General features: G+C 32.6%; 2 protein-coding genes across 4 annotated transcripts in view; one reads left to right on the plus strand and one right to left on the minus strand.

Annotated features, from left to right (window-relative positions):
- Nucleotides 1-375: 375 nt before the first annotated feature.
- The window catches only part of LOC126747897 (moesin/ezrin/radixin homolog 1), an 86,138-nt gene continuing 67,895 nt past the window's right edge, over nucleotides 376-18,618 (minus strand). For 2 of the 3 annotated variants that reach the window (XM_050456867.1, XM_050456866.1), the window contains one exon: nucleotides 376-17,253. In XM_050456867.1, coding sequence (XP_050312824.1) covers nucleotides 17,089-17,253 — 165 coding nt within the window. In that variant the 3' untranslated portion in view covers nucleotides 376-17,088. The remainder of the gene's footprint in view (nucleotides 17,254-18,618) is intronic. The other variant, XR_007664456.1, reaches the window with a different exon arrangement.
- Nucleotides 9,396-11,129, plus strand: LOC126747949 (piggyBac transposable element-derived protein 4-like). Its single transcript, XM_050456928.1, has one exon. The coding sequence runs from the start codon at nucleotides 9,396-9,398 to the stop codon at nucleotides 11,127-11,129; it is 1,734 nt and encodes a 577-aa protein (XP_050312885.1).

Here is an 18,618-nt window from a genome sequence, read left to right on the forward strand (position 1 = left end):
TCCTCAGACATTGCATTATATTACTGTAAAAAAATCATGAAAATATTCCCAGCGGTTCCGAAGTTACACTCAAAAATGTCCACTGATGCATTAAAAATCGTTGAAGGTTTCCAGATGTTTTACTCTCACATGTATTTCTGCTATTTACTCCACATTAGCAGGATATTTTGCACTATTTAGAGTATAATTCACACTGTTATCATTGTAGACTTCCACAGATTCTTTAATTTATTTGCTGTGTATATTATATCAGCAATTTTCAATGCAGCAATCTCCAACATTCACTTAATATGTAAATACGAGGTAAAATCGATCGGTACTTCGGTTTTTCTTAGAAATCGCCTTACAGGGGTTAAATATAAATAAAACGCAAAAAACGTTCTAATAAAAGGTTTATTGATAACCCTAATGTTATACAAATGAATAAGTAACTGCGTTTAAACTACCCAAAAGAATTAAAAATTAAAAATTTAGTTCCACCATTATACAATTCGGAACCGAAACAATATTCTTCGGTCCGGGGGTGCCCGGAAACAAAACTGGAACGTCATATAATCCATAACCTTAAAAGTAGCACTATTAATAAAAAATTAATTAATTAATAATCCTTAACATATTAAATGGAAGGCAACGCGGTATAGAATTCTCTATTTACAACATTCGTGGGTACGGTATATAGCAAACCATTAAGTATAGAAAAATATCCGTTTTTTAATTTTTTTTGAAATATATATAATGTTCAAATAAATATAAAAATTATGTTATTTTAATGTTTTTTCTTTTTTTTTTAAACGGGAGATTACTTATACAGTTTCTAAAAAAAACATACATGTAGATGATAAAGAAGGAAGAAAGCCACCTTAATTCGTAGTAACCACTAAAAATCGAGTAAAACGGCGTATGGAACGTATGCAGTAAAAGAACTAATCTGAAAATTCTCGTTTTACGCTTATTTCCAAAAAGTCAACGGACCTCAAGTCTGGTGGGTGGTTGGTCTTAAAGTAACTAAGGAATCTCTTATTCAGGAGTGTGCATACGTTCCAAACGCCCTTTTACCCAATGGCACTAAATTAAACTTACCACGACGGAAAAATTACTACCATTAAATGGAATGCGTTTTATATTTTAAACACCCAAAAAAACTTTTATGTAGGTAAAACAATATTTACAGTTCAACTCTAGTTAGTTTTATATAGCGTAGCGTTATAAAAAAAAAAAAAAAATCCAGATCTCGAAGGTTTCAAAAAGTTATCACAATAAAAACTAACATCGACGTATAATAAAAATCGTAGTTTTGAATAAATAAGGCCGCCTGTTAAATCTCGATAGTTTACTGCGATTATTTTAATGGTTGACGGGTATCAGTGTGCCGAATACAAAAACTTAAAAATTGAAGACGCAAGCGGATAAATCGGTCCCTGAAGATGAATTCAATAAGGAAATGCCACGTTGGTCTTCTAAACTGAAATTTGATGACATTTTTATTTACATTTAACTCTTTCTGATGTTCCAACGCCGCATATATATATATATATATATATATATGTTTTTTAAAAAGGTAGGTCTGTAGTCCCAGCCGCCGTATATATACGTTCAAGGTGTTATGGTCTCAATTTACCAAAGCCGAAAATATGCGTTGCTTATAAAATTTTAGACCCATTGGTGTCCCAATGCCGTAGAAATATGCCCGAAAATGTTAGATTATTGCTCCCAAAGCCGCAAAATGTAAGACAGGTCATGCGGACCCGCTGCCGTATATATTTAAATAAAAATTTGAATTAAAATTTATATTTAAATTAAAATTTAAGTTTTTTTTGTGTTTTGGAAACTATTCATTTATAAAAACTAATAGTTTTTAGGTTTCTTATTTAATTATGATTTTTTCGTTGTTAATGTGAAATAATATGATTGGATACCTCTACTCACTTTTCAATGTAATAAAATAAATTAATAAAGTGCAATAACACGTAAGTGTTATTTTTTGTGTTCCAATAGCACGTAAGTTTGGTTTTACAAAGAAAAGATGTGTTTTTTAAAAATTCGTTTTTTATAACTATTTCCTATTATATTCTTACACTTATTAAACAACGATTTTACGTTAAACAAAAGAAAAAAATACTTTTTTCTGATTTCTCAAAATGTATCATTTTGTACTTACGAGGTGTCTCTAGTGGCAGTGAGTCTAATCCCGATTCGGATAAAGATGACGAGATAAATCAAGTTATATTTGATGAGGTCGAAAATAGCAATAACCCTTACGCTCCAGCATGTCACAATTGTGTGAGTCTTATTAACATGGGATATAAACATCAAAATGATATTTTAACTGTCCAAAACGATACGACACCATTGTGCAAGACACCTCTTTACGCACGAGCTGGATTTAGTAGCCATTTTGCCTTCGGCAGAGGAGCATGAATTACCGTTTTTTTTTTGTTTTTTCGAATTCTTGTGACTAGTGATGGCGAATAAAGTTTTAACTAAAATTAATTTAAACTGTGTTTTTAATGTCAAATTATTTAAGTAATGCATTGTTTTCCCTAAGCGTTAACTTCTCAGTATTACTTGGAACAACATGGTAGGGAAATCACTCCAAAATTGACTGATGAAGAAATTAGGCAATTTTTTGGTATGCATGCAATTATGGGATGTTTTAAGTTTCCTAGAATCCACCTTTACTGGAGTATCAAATATCGATTACCTCTTATAGCTAATGTTATGGCGCATGACAGCTTTTATAAACTTCTATCTAATCTATCAGTATCGGATGATATCAAAAAGAAGAATCATCTCTGGAAAGTTTAACCAATGATAGACCGAGTTCGACAAAGATGTCTTGAAATTCACAGGCCAGAGAATGGTTGTTTTTCAATTGATAAGCAAATGATACCCTTTTTAGGACGATGTCCTATACGTCAATATGTCAAAAATAAACCAAGACCGGTTGGACTTAAGAATTTTGTCATTACAACGTCTTGTGGTACAATATTGGGCTTCGAAATATACCAGGGTTCCTTGACGCCATTGCCAGATAAACAACTTGGTTTAGGGCCATCAGTTATTCTTCGTTTAATACAAACCTTGCCACCTGGAAGCTTTAGTTTTTTTTGACCGATATTTTTCCACAATACCATTATTTGAAAAATAAAAAATGGAAGGAACGGGAACCATAATGACAAACAGAGTAAATGGATGTGTATTTCAAAAAGAGGCGACGCAGAAGTGCACGTAAAAAATAGGAAAGTATGTTTGACAAAATGGAAAGATAACAAATCAGTCGTCAAGGCTTTTGGAATAGAACCAGTAAAAACTGTTCAGAGATGGGATAAAAACACAAAAAAAACATATAGAAGTATCCTGTCCAAATGTAATTATTAAAGTTTATAATGAAAAGATGGGCGGAGTTGATATTTGTGATCAAATGACTGAGTCTTATCGAACATACTTTAAAACCCGAAAATGGACATTTAAAACCATTCTACAGTAACTTATTTAAGGCGTTTAGAATAAAAGGGGTATAAGTACAATTTTAACGAAATCTGAGATAAGTACTTAGATTACTACCTTAAGTTCACATTTGTTTGGAACGAACACGAACTTTTCGATCCATTTGCCACCGATGAAGACAGAGATAACATACCTGAAAGTGATACTTCCAATGATGATGTTGATTTAGCAGAAAGATACACTCAAGTAACAGGTAAATAAAATACTTTGCTTAAAATAAGTACTTAATTTTTGCTCATATATGTTTTTAAATTTATTAATGTGTAATAAAATAATGATTTTTATTTTCAGATAACAGTGCAGTGTTTTCTGATTTAGATAGTGACGCCTCCAATAAAGATGTAGCTGGACCCAGTGACGCTCTTTAAAGAAAGAAATTAAGTAGAAAAATATTAAGGTACAAAAAACGCTTAGAAATTCAGAAAAAACGTATATTGGTCATAAAAATAAGCCACATATCCAACGTAGTGTTAAGCCCTATGAACACACTTGCAGAGCACAAATGAATTGCTTATTTATGAAAGGGTATAAGTCACTACTTGACGAAAATCAAGATTACTATAAAATCTTATTTATAGCACGTATATCTACCGTTTAGTCTTGAAAGGATCTAAGTCTGTACTACCCGTAGCAAAAAAGAAGGCATCACAATATTATATTTATTTTTGAAAGGGTATGAGTCAGTGACATAAATCATTTCATAAATTTACACGGACTGGCGGCAGTCGCGCCGCATCGGTATGCACGTGGCCATTACGAAAAGTTGTTTATTATTGTTTTGTTAGCCAACGTGTTCGGACTAAATATTTCAGTTTTTCTGTTTGGTTTCTTTTTTAATATACTAAATAATATGAGTGATAGTGAGCGAGCATATTGAAAAAAAGAGAAAAAAGGGAGTTAAAAACACAGATGAATATAAAGCTGTGAGAATTAAGAAAAGTCGATTGCTGGGACAACCGTATAGAAACTATCGAGATAACATGGTTCCAGGAAAAGCTGTTGGCGAGCCATGCATGTAAGTTTAACAAAATTTTAAGTTTTTTAAGAAGTTTTTTAATGGGAATGAATTCTTGCAGGTGCAAGCTAAAATGTTTTGAAAAACTAACTCCAGCAGAACAAATTCACATAATGAATAAGTTTCGTTCTTTTTCAACCAAAAACGAACAAGATATTTACCTGCAAGGACTATTGGTGTCAAACAATATCAAGAACAGGCGGCCACGGAAAGAAGAAGCAAAACAAAGAAGTTCATCTTTTGAATATTTTGTATTGGTTAACACAGAGAGACGAAAGGTTTGCAAAAAAGCATTTTTAAGCTTGCATGGCATAAGTTCTAAGTTAGTACAACGGTTGCAACTTCTTTTAAATCTTGGAAAATCCCCGAGAGATTTAAGAGGCCTACAAAATAATCGAAAAACTGTTCCAGGTAATATTATTCAGATAGTCTGTGAACACATTTCAACATTTCCTGTTAAACATAGTCACTATGCATCCAAAGAATATCTATATCTGGATGCAAAGTTAAATGTCAAGAAGCTGCATAGCTTATTCAAAGAAAAGCATACATAAATTGATGTGAAATATTCGACATATTACAAAATTTTTAAAGAGCATTTTGATTATAAATTTGGACGACCGCAAGTAGATACGTGTTGTCAATGCGAGGAACTTGAAATTAAATCCACAAGTTCCTCTTTAAATGAAACAGCGAAAAGAGCTGCTTTAGCTGAACTTATGGTGCACAAAAGACGTTCTAAAAAATTTAATACTAGCATACAAAATACAGAAAAAATGTGCAAAGAAAATGATAGAGTTCTCGGACTATGTTTTGATTATATGCAGAATATTTCGTTGCCGTCTATTCCCGTACAGGATATTTTTTACTTACGTCAGCTTTCTTTATTTCCTTTTGGTATTCACAATCTAAAAAATGGAAGTGCTCAGTTTTTTCTTTACCATGAAGGTCTGGCTAAAAAAGGGCCAAATGAAACATGTTCTTTTTTATTCAAATATATAAAACAAAATGTTCCTGCCAGCGTAAAAGAACTTCATCTCTATAGTGACGGTTCTGGGGGCCAAAATAAGAACAATGTTATGACTCGCTTTTGTCTTGCTCTTACTGACAGTGGAACGTTTGAAAAAGTTGTTCACAAATTTCCGATTCGCGGCCATTCATTTTTGCCGTGCGATCGTGACTTTGGTTTAGTCAAACGCAAACTAAATCGCATAGACAGGCTGTATACACCCATGGAAGTGTGTGAAGTAATTTGCAATGCTGCAAAAGGGCAAAAATTTACTGTCGAAATGGTCGATACTGATGATGTGTTAAATTTTAAAAACTGGTGGTCCAAGTACTATAAAAAAACTTGCTTTTCCTTGGAGAGCAGTGCTAGGTCTATTCCACGTTCAAAAAAAGAGTCATTCGCAGTTTCCACTTTTATGGAGTTTCGCTACAATCATGAAAGGAAAGGAACTGTTGAAGCCTTAAAGTATATTGATGGAGTACAAAAGAGTTCTTTTTTGTTAAAAATTCCTGATGCTGGAATTGTTCAACTGGCTAATGAAAGAGCTTATCCGGGGGAAAAAATTCCAATTAATATAAAAAAAATTAATGATATCAGGAAAGTAACTGGTTATATTCCTGAAAACTTTATGGACTTTTATGAGAAAATACTGGGCTGGCCAACCACTGATGCGGAAGCTGAGCATGAATAATAAAAGTTTTGTCTTATAGATCATTGAAATGTGATTTTTTGTTTCATCAAAAATGTTCAATATGTTTAGTTCTATATATTTGAGAATAAAGTTTATCAATGATGTTGTTTTTTATTATAAATTTAGTAATATAATTTACAAAACGAATGATTTTATTGAAGTTTTTAAATTAATTCGTGAAAGGATATAAGTCAGATCAACAATATTATAAATAAAACAATATTTGCTTTAAAAAAAATTGTAAATAAGTAGAAATAGTACACATTATACGAATTGTAACTATGCCCCAAAAAAAATATATATATTTTTATTAAGTTAAAAATATAAACACTTTTTTTCGATTTTCTCAAAAAGTCATTTTTGTGACTTAGATCTCTTCACAAATAAGCGATTCAAATATTTCTGAAGATGACAGACAAGAAATATTTCAACAGTTTTATGCATTGGCCGATTACAATCTACAAAATGGTGTGTTATTTCTTCATGCATAAGGAAAAAAGACGTTCAAAGAAAACGAAACAACGCCGCTACTAACAGGCAGTTGAGTACTGAAATATACCTTCGACATAAGCGAGTGTGTAAGATATATTTTCTCAAAACCCTTGACATAAGTAACAAAAGGTTTACAACGGTTTGTGCAATAACGGATATAAATCGCATATGCGCCAAGGACAAGAGAGGTATAGATCCTGGCAGAAAAATGGAACCTGCACGTCGAAAATTAGTAATGGAACATATCCAAATGTTCCCTAAGTACACATCCCATTACCACAGCATAAAGAAACCAGCAGTCTCACTCCGCTCGAAAATGTAAGCGAACTAATAGCATCCTTAGCCATGCCGCAGCCATGTTCTCCGGATGCGGAGCTCACTGTTTATCGAATTGTGTTCATAGGTGTATCGCCTAGTTCAGCGCCGTACTTAGTGACTATTTTGATAGCGTTTTTACAAAGCGTAGCGTTTTTTATAAAAACTTTTGTATTAAAAGAGGGGTATGTCAAAAATTATTAATAAAGCAAAATAATTGACTTGCCAAAGTTTTTAATAGCTGCAAATTTGGCTGTATGGCTTAAATAACATAATTAAGCATCAGTTAAAGTTGCAGCAACGTAATATTTTTTTTTTTGGATTTTTAAGGACATTATTTATATTTCTGCCATTTTAACAGTATTGCCATATTTAAAAGAGTTGCAAAATTGTATACTTTTACTTTAGTTGGTACTTAATAATATAACAAAAATTCGCAGATGTTTCGCAGAATTGTTTTGAATTGTTGCCAACTATTTGTCTTTATTTATTGGCCTAAGAGTTTCTATTTGTTTTGAAATATTACTTTATTTGTATAATTAGTTATCCTTAAACTACTATGTAGTCAGATGTTAATCTAAAAGCGTTACTATGCAGGGTGTTAATTAAGTATGTACCATAAATTATTTAACAGGCTAATTTACCCCTAACATGATTAAATTTATTAGGTTCAGTGTAATCTCGTACGGGACCTGAAGAAATATTGTGGCAAAAAAATTGAGGCACCTGAATTTTGTGCCATTTTTAATATCTTATTTGATTTACTCAAATACAAATACAACTTTTTCGTATCTCGCTTATTTTTCGAGAAAAAAAAGTCCACTTAATTGCATATCCCTGGATCACACAAGGAATTTGGGGAAAAGTTTCATTTGGAATTTATTATTAACTAAGCAAGATACGAAAAAAATTCAAGAGACAGAAAAGTTTTATTTGTATAATCCACAGAACATAATAAAAATTGCACAAAAGTCAGTGGCATATATTTTAGTTGTTGTTAAATTTTAACACCCTGTATATTGAGAACGAAGAATTTCTGGACATATGTTTATATGAACCTTTTGTTTTAAAATTACTCAAAGAATGGTCTCTTAAAGTTATGGTTCATACCTAATTAACTTCCTGCACGTATTCTTCTATATCGTCGTTGTTAGATGTAGAAATGCGATGTTTATTTTTGTTTAAATATTTTGTTAATGTATGAACTTTATTTATATTAAAAAATCAATATTTGTACTATGTAGGTATTTTTATTTTACAAGATAATAATATCTAAAAAAATGTTTAAGTCCGGCTCTAGCCAAGGCAAAAGCCACGTGGACCGTAGCGAGTGTCAGCGGCATCCCTACTATAAGCAAAAATGCCTCGCCTGCGTTAGTACACATGCACCAAACTCGCTTATTCAAGCCAATGTATTTTTATTGAAGTGCGACTGCTGGTTTCTTTATGCTGTGCCATTACTCAAGGAAATCAATTGTGTAAATTTTTTGACCACCTAAAAGGATCCCCGCTTTTCGAGCGAGGATCCATCGGTGAAATTACGCGTTGAAATCTGGCCGATCGCTTGGCTGTGTTGCAAAATTTAATTTGGCGGCTGCGACTCTCGGCTGATTAACACAATATTATTTTTGTTATTCGCTCTTGTGATGGACTTAATTCTGTTATTTTTTTTAAATTTTGTCACTCGTTCTGTAATAGATAATGTCGGGCAATATATGCCAATATTATGACTGTAGGCGAACTAGAAGAAAGAATTCTACGTTAAATATGTTTAAATTTCCTTATAAAAATCCAAGTATTTGCGAATGTTGGATTTTAAATTGCGGTAAGTCCTAGAGTTCTATAAACATACTCAACCTTAACAGTGCCTTAGTAAGTACAGGGTGTTCCATTTAAGAGAAAAAACGGCATATTTTTTGACTATTAACACATTCACTGCCAGCAACGCCTCAGAGGCGTTCATGCGCACTTCGTAAAAATGCCGGGACCGCCCGAGCGGCGTTCTCGTCTAACGCTTATTCATAGGGAGATAAATAAGCACGGTCAGTTTGAATTCGTTCACTATTATGATCGGATGTTTTGTGTACCTTATTTTTACTACGTGACGGCTTTGGTTTCTGAAAGTGTTAATTCTGTGTGTTTTTTTTATCAGTTTTTTGTAAAAGGTAGGTTTTTAATATTCTTCTAGTTTTTTTATTATTTTATTAGTGCAAATCATAGAAAAATACCAAAATCATGTTATTCTAGTAATTTTTTGTTAGATATATGAATATATAAACACGAAAATTAAATAATGACCGCCCGAGAGGCGTTCAAGGGCACAGGCAAATTTATGATAGTTTTAATGAATTTTCTTACAGATTATTATGGCAGACGAGCCTGGACCGTCAAAGAGGGTGAAGTATAATAAAAGGGAAGAAAGACTAACTGATGAAGAGTTGTTAGCTCTTTTAGAAGAGTCGGAAAGTGAAAACGATCCATTTGAAAATAGCTCCGACGAGGACCCTGATTACTCAACCGAAAACGAGGTTAGTGAGTCCGAAGATGAAGATCTTCCTTCTTTTCCAAAAGTCCTTCCCCCTCCTCCTGCCCCTGTGAATTCTCCTCCACCCTCTTTACCAAATATTCAAGGAAAATCTATGGATTTTTGGACTTTTGCTGAGGTTCCTAGTCAAAAGTTTTCTTTTACAAAGACACCAGGATTACTAGTCAATGTTAATTCCAACGAGCCAATAGACTATTTCAACATTATGGCCCCAGACGTTTTTTTTGACATGTTATGTAGTCGAGCCAATAATCATGCTATCGACCTAATTTCACTGGGCAGAGGTGATGAAGCGCGAATTACTAGATGGGTTGATGTTACTCCAAAAGAAATGAGAACATTTTTGGGTTTACTTTTTCATATGGGCACAATTAAAATTAATAGAATGAATGACTACTGGAAGAAAAACTATTTATTTAACCTGACATGTTTTTCATCATTTATGAGTCGCAATCGATTTTTGCTGATTTTAAGAAGCTTGCAGTTTGAAAACACAGACAGCAACGAACCTCGAACGCAATTGGGTAAAATTATGCCGTTAATAAATTATTATAATAATAAAATGGTAGAGATTTATTACCCAACTAACGAACTGTCCATTGATGAATCTATGGTGCTGTGGCGAGGCCGTTTAAAATTTCGCCAATACGTCAAAGGAAAAAGGCATAAATTTGGCATAAAACTTTATGTTTTATGCGAACCTAAAGGCATCCCACTGAAGATGCTGGTATATGCTGGTTCAGCAGATACAGAGTTATCTGGTGAACGGCATACAGAAAAAGTTGTGTTAGCTTTAATGGCGGAGAAATTGGACAACGGTCACTCGCTATATATGGACAATTTCTACAATAGTGTAAAACTTGCCGAGGAGTTGCTTACCCGAAAAACATATGTAACTGGAACACTCCGGTCTAACAGAAAAGGGAATCCTCAAGAAATAATTAAAAAAAAACTAAAAAAGGGCGAGTTAGTTGTTCAGCACAATTCGCAAGGGATTTGCGTGGTGAAATGGAAGGACCGTCGTGAAATTCTGGCTATATCCAGCCAATATGGTGGGCAACTTGAAAAAGTGACAACTCAGCGTGGTCAAGAAAAATTAAAACCTGCAATGATAAATAAGTATAATCAATTCATGGCAGGAGTGGACCATTGTGACCAAATGCTTTCTTATTATTCTTGTGAGCATAAAACCCTCATATGGTACAAAAAATTAGCCATACATATATTTCAAATGATGTTGCTCACTTCATTTTACCTTTACAAGCAAGGACATCCTAACAATAAGAAAAACCTCTATGACTTTAGATTATCTATAATTGAAAAACTACTAGGACCCCTTCCAACAGAGCCGTTGCCAAAAATTAGAATAACACATCTTCCTGAATTATGCCCTAAACCTGATGGAGAGAATACTAGAGTCAAACGGAGAAGGTGCGCTGTGTGCTGGGAACAAAAAAAACAAAGGAAGGATTCAATTTATTATTGTCCTTTGTGTCCTAACCAACCTGGGCTTTGCTTGACTCCATGTTTTCGAGTATTTCATTCCACAAAATAAATTTTGTTCGTGTTTGTCTCTATTTGACTATGTTCGTTTATTTGATAGAGTGATTTTGTATTTTGTTTTTGAGTTTTCATATTTTTCAACATAGAATTTTATTATGTTGGATTTGAATAAAGTTTAGTTTCAGTTTTTTTGTTGCCATATTTGTTTTATTTTTCTTTTATTTTCTGTGTTTTATTGTTTAACTTTAATATTTATCATAAATTAAAATATGTATGTGTATCGTCTTATTATTTACTTCGACTTTTTCGAAAAAGGATATATTATATGTCAATTGAACGCCGCAGAGGCGGCATCGGGCACAAGCTAAGTAGTTGGCTTGCCCTGTGCCTTGCCCGCCCCTAGGGCGGCCTTGTTTTTTTTACAAAAAAATGGCCAATATCAGCTAAGGGCACTAACCTAAACCTAACACTAGCCTTAAATTAAAAAATTATTTTAAAAAAATAGGCGGCACACATGTGACCGCTAGGATTTTTTTGGGCAGTGAATGTGTTAAAAAAAATTGAAGATAGCCAATCGACGTATTTTACAATGGCGGCTCCTTCTTAGGGTCAATTGGTCAATGACCCCCCTAAAATAATCTCATAAATATACCAATTTTATTAAAAATATCTTTTATCTAAAACTTCACTGTGAATTATAAAATTCTCTAAGTCTGCATTGGCAAAACAAATATAATAGCAAAACAAATAAATATATTACTAACGTCGCGCCTCGCGCTCATCACACAAGCCCGTGGCTGGGCCGTATTTTAAATTGTCCCTATACAGTTCTTATGGCTTATGGAGAAATGCATGTAAAATAGAACAAAGAGGACAGATTCGCATTTCGTGAGCGGGAGTGAGAGTCACCTTTCAGTCCTATATCGCTAACGTAGTCGACGGCCCGACTGGATGAATGTTTTGTTTTAGTTAGTTACTGTACTTTAAACAAAATAATCGTCTGTGTAAAATTTTGCGAAGTTTTCGAAATTGCATTGCGCGGTCATGACGAAAGTAACAGCTCCAATAATCCTGGAATTTTTCTGGGCCTTATCGATTTTATTTCTGAACTGGATTTAATGTTTAAGGAATATATTGAAAAATGTACAGTATTTAAAGCAACATCAAAAACAATTCAGAACGATATTTTAGAATCAATGTTAGCCATTGTACATACTCATATAATTAAGGAGATTGGCCAGACAAATTTTGTGGCAATTCAAGTAGATGAGACCACAGACAGCTCCAATAAAACGCAGATGATTGTCATATTACGATATGTATTAACTGGTATTGTACATGAAAGATTTTGGAAATTTGTTAACCCACCAGGTACCACAGCATAACATTTAACTAATGTAATATTGGAAGAACTTCAATTATTAAAAATTAATGAAGCACCTGAAAAATTGATTGCCCAAAGTTACGATGGTGCATCAGTCATGAGCGGTAAACTGGGAGGAGTACAAACAAAAATTAAAGAAATATACCCAAATGCACACTTTATTCACTGCTATGCCCATCAACTTAATCTTATCCTGCAAAAAGCGGCGAGTCAACATAAACGTATAAAAATATTTTTTGCAAATTTACACGCATTTTCGTCCTTTTTCGACCGATCTCCAAAACGTACGATGGTTCTGGATAGAGTGGTTAAAGTAAGGCTACCTAAAGCTGCACCCACTCGATGGGCTTTCAATACAAAATGTGTTGAAATTGTATACACTTATAAAGATGATTTAAAATCTTGCTTAGAGGAAATTATTGATAAGGAGCAAGATGGTAACAATATAAATCAAGCAACTGGTTTAAAAAGACATTTGGAAGATGAGCTTTTTTTATTTTGGTTAAATTTTTTCCATAAAATAATGCCCCATGTTGATATATTGTTTAAACAATTACAAATGCGAGATATTGATGTCAGATCTGTTAAAAATTATATACTGTCTTTTAACAACAATATCCAAATAATTAGAAATACTATATTGGAATCAGAAGAACCAAGCACATGAACAGCAAAAAAAAAGAAAAAGTACTACAGCTACAGAGGATCTAAAGCAACGAACTACACTGGAAATTTGTGATATTATATCTGAAATAAATCACAGGTTTGATTTCAATGATCATCTCATGATTTTACAGTTATTCTACACAGAGAAATTTGAAGCATACACAGTCAAGGATCATTATCCCACAGTAAATATTTCCAAATTAAAATCGGAACTTGAAGTCATATATTGTCGTGAGGATTTTCGCAATAGTGCCGGTGCAGTAGCCATACTTCAGCTTTTTATTAACATGAATTTATCTGAAACATTTTCTGAAGCAGTGAAATTATTAAATATATTGTGCACACTCCCTATGACAACCGTGGAAAGTGAGAGATGTTTTTCTACTTTAAAAAGAGTAAAAACATTCCTGCGTAATACGATAAGACAATCTAGACTTAGTGCCTTGTCTATGTTGAGCATCGAGAAAACAATCTTTCAAATACTTTAAAAAATCAATAGCTTGATTTGTTTTTTTTTTATTAGAGTAAACTATAAGTTTTCAAACTAAAATGACCCCCCTGAAGATTGACCCATGAGCCGCCACTGGTATTTTAACTCGGAGAATTTGAAAATCGTCACAAGAAAACAAAAAAGACTGACGACATTGTTTTCTTATAACGATTTTCAAATTCTCCGAGTTAAAATACGTCGATTGGCTATCTTCAATTTTGTAAAGATACGGAAAAAGTAAAAAATATGCCGTTTTTCCTCTTAAATGAAACACCTTGTACCTAAAGTTCGTTTCATGGGCCTTTAACTGTGGCTCCTAGAAGAGCCAGGTATAAATACGTGTATTTTTTACGCAAAGTTACAGCTGAATACCTGTGAAATGAACATCACCTACAATCTATATCTATCTCAAATTTTAATTGGGAACTATGATTGGCAATGAAAATTACAGTTAACCAAAAACTATAATTTTCTGACTTTTAGGTAAATGAAAAATGTGTAAGGTGGTAAAACTATGAGGTGATGTACAAAGTTCATTTTTGAATACTGAAAATTAAATTTAAAGAATAAAAATATATAATACCGGTTTAAATAGTCAAATTCCAAAACAATAATTACTTTGAGATAAAACCTTAAAAATAGTACCATAACAAATAATAATAGTTATTTATTAGAGTAAAATAGGCGTTTTAAAATTACTGCCTTCTTTTCTACTTTTCTTACTCTTTTTTTTCTTACTCTTCTTTTCTACTTTTCTTCAACTATGTTTGTATAATGAGACACTAATGCTAGCACAACATCATACCCATCAACCTTTTTTTAGTTCATATATGTTTAAAAAACTATATAGTGGGGATGAGCATTGTAAAATTTCACTGGATTAACAGAGATAAATAGTAGTAGTAATAATAATAATAGTAATAGTAAATTTGTTATTGTTATTGTTCGCATGAGCAAAACTTTATGTGACTTGAAAAACTCCTTAAATTGAATGAATTATAGACGCTTAAACGTCTATAATAACAGTGGTGTATCGATATGGTGCAAACCGTTCTGGGGTATTTGAACCCCACCGATTCCGAAAATAACATCAATTTTACTATAATATATTGTTTCGTTTTAAGATATCGACCCGAATATGTAAAAATTTGCACAATAATATTCAAAAAAGCAACTAAATTATTTGGGCCACTCTGATTTTAATCGGCCGAATATCGTTTCTAAGATATCAAAAAATTGTACTAAAAAATGTACAAAAACACGGTTTTTGTACCGATTTTACTGACTTTCTAAACAAACTTTCGCAGGTTCTTTGGTTATTTTCTGTACACGTTTTAATCGCAAATTTAACCGATCGTTATCATGAAACTCGGTTGTAACGTAAGGGTCGGCTGCGGTTTGAGGTTATTTCAAAAAGTTGAGGTTATTTTGCCAAGAAGTTGAACTCAGTTTGACTGTTTTCCTCAAAACTTTGACGATTTCAGGATATGAGGAAAACTAAGAAAAAAAAGGGATTTTCATTATTAATTATTAAGAAAACTAATGAAAGTATTTATAGCGAGTAATGATTTAATTAGTCCAGGCAGTTCTAATTCCAGTCTTCCAATACCATGGAACTGTACAATGCCGAATTACTGGAAGAAGGAAATTATGAGTCAAGTCCAGGGATTTTTGAATTATAATTACGTGAATTATTAAGCTAGAAATTGCCGTCATTTTAATAGAAAAAACATAAAAATCGATGAACATTTGATTTAATTATCGCGATTTTTGACCTGCCTAGGTCCACCCCTGATAAATCTGAGTCTAGCTCAGAAAATACTTGAGCTACAAAAATTCTTCGTATACGAAAACGTTCTGTGAAAAATGCGTCAACTTTTAGTGAAAACCGCATTAAAATGCGTTGAATAGTTTTCGAACTATCGCAAGTTGATTATTTAAGAATTTCCAATTTTAGGCTTGTCCAGGTTCGTTTCTCATAAAAATGAGTCTAGCTCAGGAAGTTTTTGAGCTACAAAAGTGTTTAATATAGCAAAATGTTCTTTAGGAGTGGCTTAAACTTTAACTGAAAACCGCATAAAAATCCTTAAAGTGGTTTGGGAGTTATTAAGGGAGAAAGTTGATTTTTTGTTGAAAAAAGTGATGTTAAACTTGATTTAACAAAAACGGCTGTAAATTGTTCAATTTTTAAGCTAAAAAAGTATTTTTTATAAAATAATGGTCCCTTAGAAATTGGCATCATTTTAATAGAAAAAAACATAAAAATCGATGAACATTTGATTAAATTATCGCGATTTTTGACCTGCCTGGGTCCGCCCCTGATAAATCTGAGTGTAGCTCAGAAAATACTTGAGCTACAAAAATTCTTCGTATATGAAAACGTTCTGTGAAAAACGCGTCAACTTTTAGTGAAAACCTCATGAAAATGCCTTAAATAGTTTTTGAATTATCGCAATTTGAATATTTAAGAACTTCCAATTTTAGGCTTTTCCAGGTTCGTTTCTCATAAAAATGAGTCTAGCTCAGGAAGTTTTTGCGCTGCAAAAGTGTTTAATATAGCAAAATGTGCTTTAGGAGTTGCTTAAACTTTAAGTGAAAACCGCATCAAAATCCTTGAAGTACTTTGGGAGTTATCAAGGGAGGAAGTTGATTTTTTGCTGAAAAAAGTGATGTTAAACTTGATTTAACAAAAACGGCTGTAAATTATTAAATTTTTAGGCTAAAAAAGTATTTTTTATAGAAAACTGGTCCCTTAGAAATTGCCATCATTTTAATACAAAAAAACATAAAAATCCATAAACATTTGATTTAATTATCGCGATTTTTGACCTGCCTAGGTCCACCCCTGATAAATCTGAGTCTAACTCAGAAAATACTTGAGCTACAAAAATTCTTCATATATGAAACCGTTCTGTGAAAAACGCGTCAACTTTCAGTGAAAACCTCATTAAAATACCTTCAATAGCTTTCGAATTATCGCAAGTTGATTATTCAAGAATTTCCAATTTTAGGCTTGTCCAGGTTAATTTCTCATAAAAATGAGTCTAGCTCAGGAAGTTTTTGAGCTACAACAGTGCTTAATATATCAAAATGTTCTTTAGGAGTTGCTTAAACTTTAAGTGAAAACCGCATCAAAATCCTTGAAGTAGTTTGAGAGTTATTAAAGTTAGAATTTAAATTTTTATATGGAAAAAACTAATTCGTTAATACCTCAAAAAATTCCCATTTTTTTAAATAAAGACTGTAATTTTCGCGATATCATTGAAACGACATTCGATAGAGTAAAATCGGGGTCATTTTTAGGTTCTGAGGGTCCCAAAACTTGCACCAAATGCGACAAATTTGAATATTTAAAACGAATAAATAGGGAAAATTGTTACGGTTTAATTTAAAATTAAAAACTGTATTTATTGTTGTTTAATTGGTCGTAATATTAATTTTAGGTCCGAATAATTCGTTTTTTTTTGCAATTTACATGTTCTCGAATTGATCGACACGACGTTTGGTGTTTCCTTTACGGATTTCCCGAAGGGTTTTGTATTTGTCGCGTCCTTGACGGACGTTTTCCCTGTGGATTTTGTCCATGGCGGTTTCCTTCGTCTCGTCACGGGATTGGGCCAGATCCTTCTTCAATGCCTAAAATAATAATAATAAAAATAATAATAATAAGGCATCAATCCAGGTTACTTTTCAATTAATATGGCATGTGAGTAGAAATGAAATAATAGAAAAACCCCAATGTGGCTTTTTTTAAATAATGTAGGTACCCCAAATGCTCTTGTAACAGAAAAAGACGGATAACAACAAGGAATGCATAGATGGCAGCGTTCTTAGATTTGGCCAAAGCATTCAATACGCACTTTTGGAAATTATTGAAAAATCAGGAGTATATTTAGAGAGAATTCACTTTTGTAAAGATAGGTGTACTACAAGGCACAGTTTTAAGGCCAATACTTTTTTTTTATTATACAGGGTGTCCTATTTGCCATTTCCGAAAGTAGAGGAGACACGAGGGCGGTTAAGTCATCAAGTTTTTATTCATGTTAATATTTGTTGCATTGGCCTGCAAGTTCGCCCGATGTAACACCCACGGATTTTTCCATATAGACTTTTTTTTTTGAGAACTAGGCCTTCAAAATAAACGTTGTACAACAAAGTTTTTAAACAATTTTAAACCATATCGTTGCATTGGTGGTAACGGTCCTAATAATTGGCCAGAAAGTTTGCCCGATATAACATCTATGGATTTTTCCATATAGAGTGTTTTTTGAGAACTAGGCCTTCAAAATAAACGTTGTACAAGGTTTTTGAGCAATCTTAAACCATATCGTTGCATTCGTGATAACGGTCCTATAAATTGGCCAGAAAGTTCTCCCGTGTATGTGAAAATAAATAATATTGTGCATCGAATTCAGAATTTAGAGGATATTAATACTCTTAAGGCTTAGAAGTATGTATAATTCTTTGTTATATTTATATGGTATTTAAAAGCACACATTTCAGAGTCCAAACATTCCCCTATGGGAATGGGATGAGCTCTGTTTTGTTTATGAATATGTACATATTTTATTTTGGACATTTACACATAATAATAAAGACGAACATCTTATATTACCTGCTAATAATTTCACTATTAACTTTAAATTTACAGTTATAATTACAATTACAATTTAAATTCAACAGTTTATAGATTATATTTATATCTCTTTAATATAGGTACTTTTCTAGGGTAATATGTATAATGTAGGTATAATTCCAAATTTTTAACTAATAATATGAGTTTATTTTTGGGCCTTTAATTATTGAAGTATGGTTTTTCTTTTCCTTTTTTTTTACAATGAGTAGGATATGCTTTTGCTCAAATTTGTTTTTCTTTTTATTGAGTTTTTATTGTGTGTACATGGCTATTTAATCACGAGTTTCTTTGTACTTTTGCTTCAAGAATCCAGTAATTAACTCGTAATGATTGGTTTCTCCTAGAGACTTTATCACCTTATATAG

This window comes from Anthonomus grandis, chromosome 20 (genome assembly GCF_022605725.1).
Source record: "Anthonomus grandis grandis chromosome 20, icAntGran1.3, whole genome shotgun sequence".
Classification (NCBI taxonomy): Eukaryota; Metazoa; Arthropoda; class Insecta; order Coleoptera; family Curculionidae; genus Anthonomus; species Anthonomus grandis.

Coding starts and splice junctions, on each gene's coding strand:
- LOC126747949 (XM_050456928.1), top strand. CDS start 9,396: ATGGCAGACGAGCCTGGACCGTCAAAGAGGGTGAAGTATAATAAAAGG.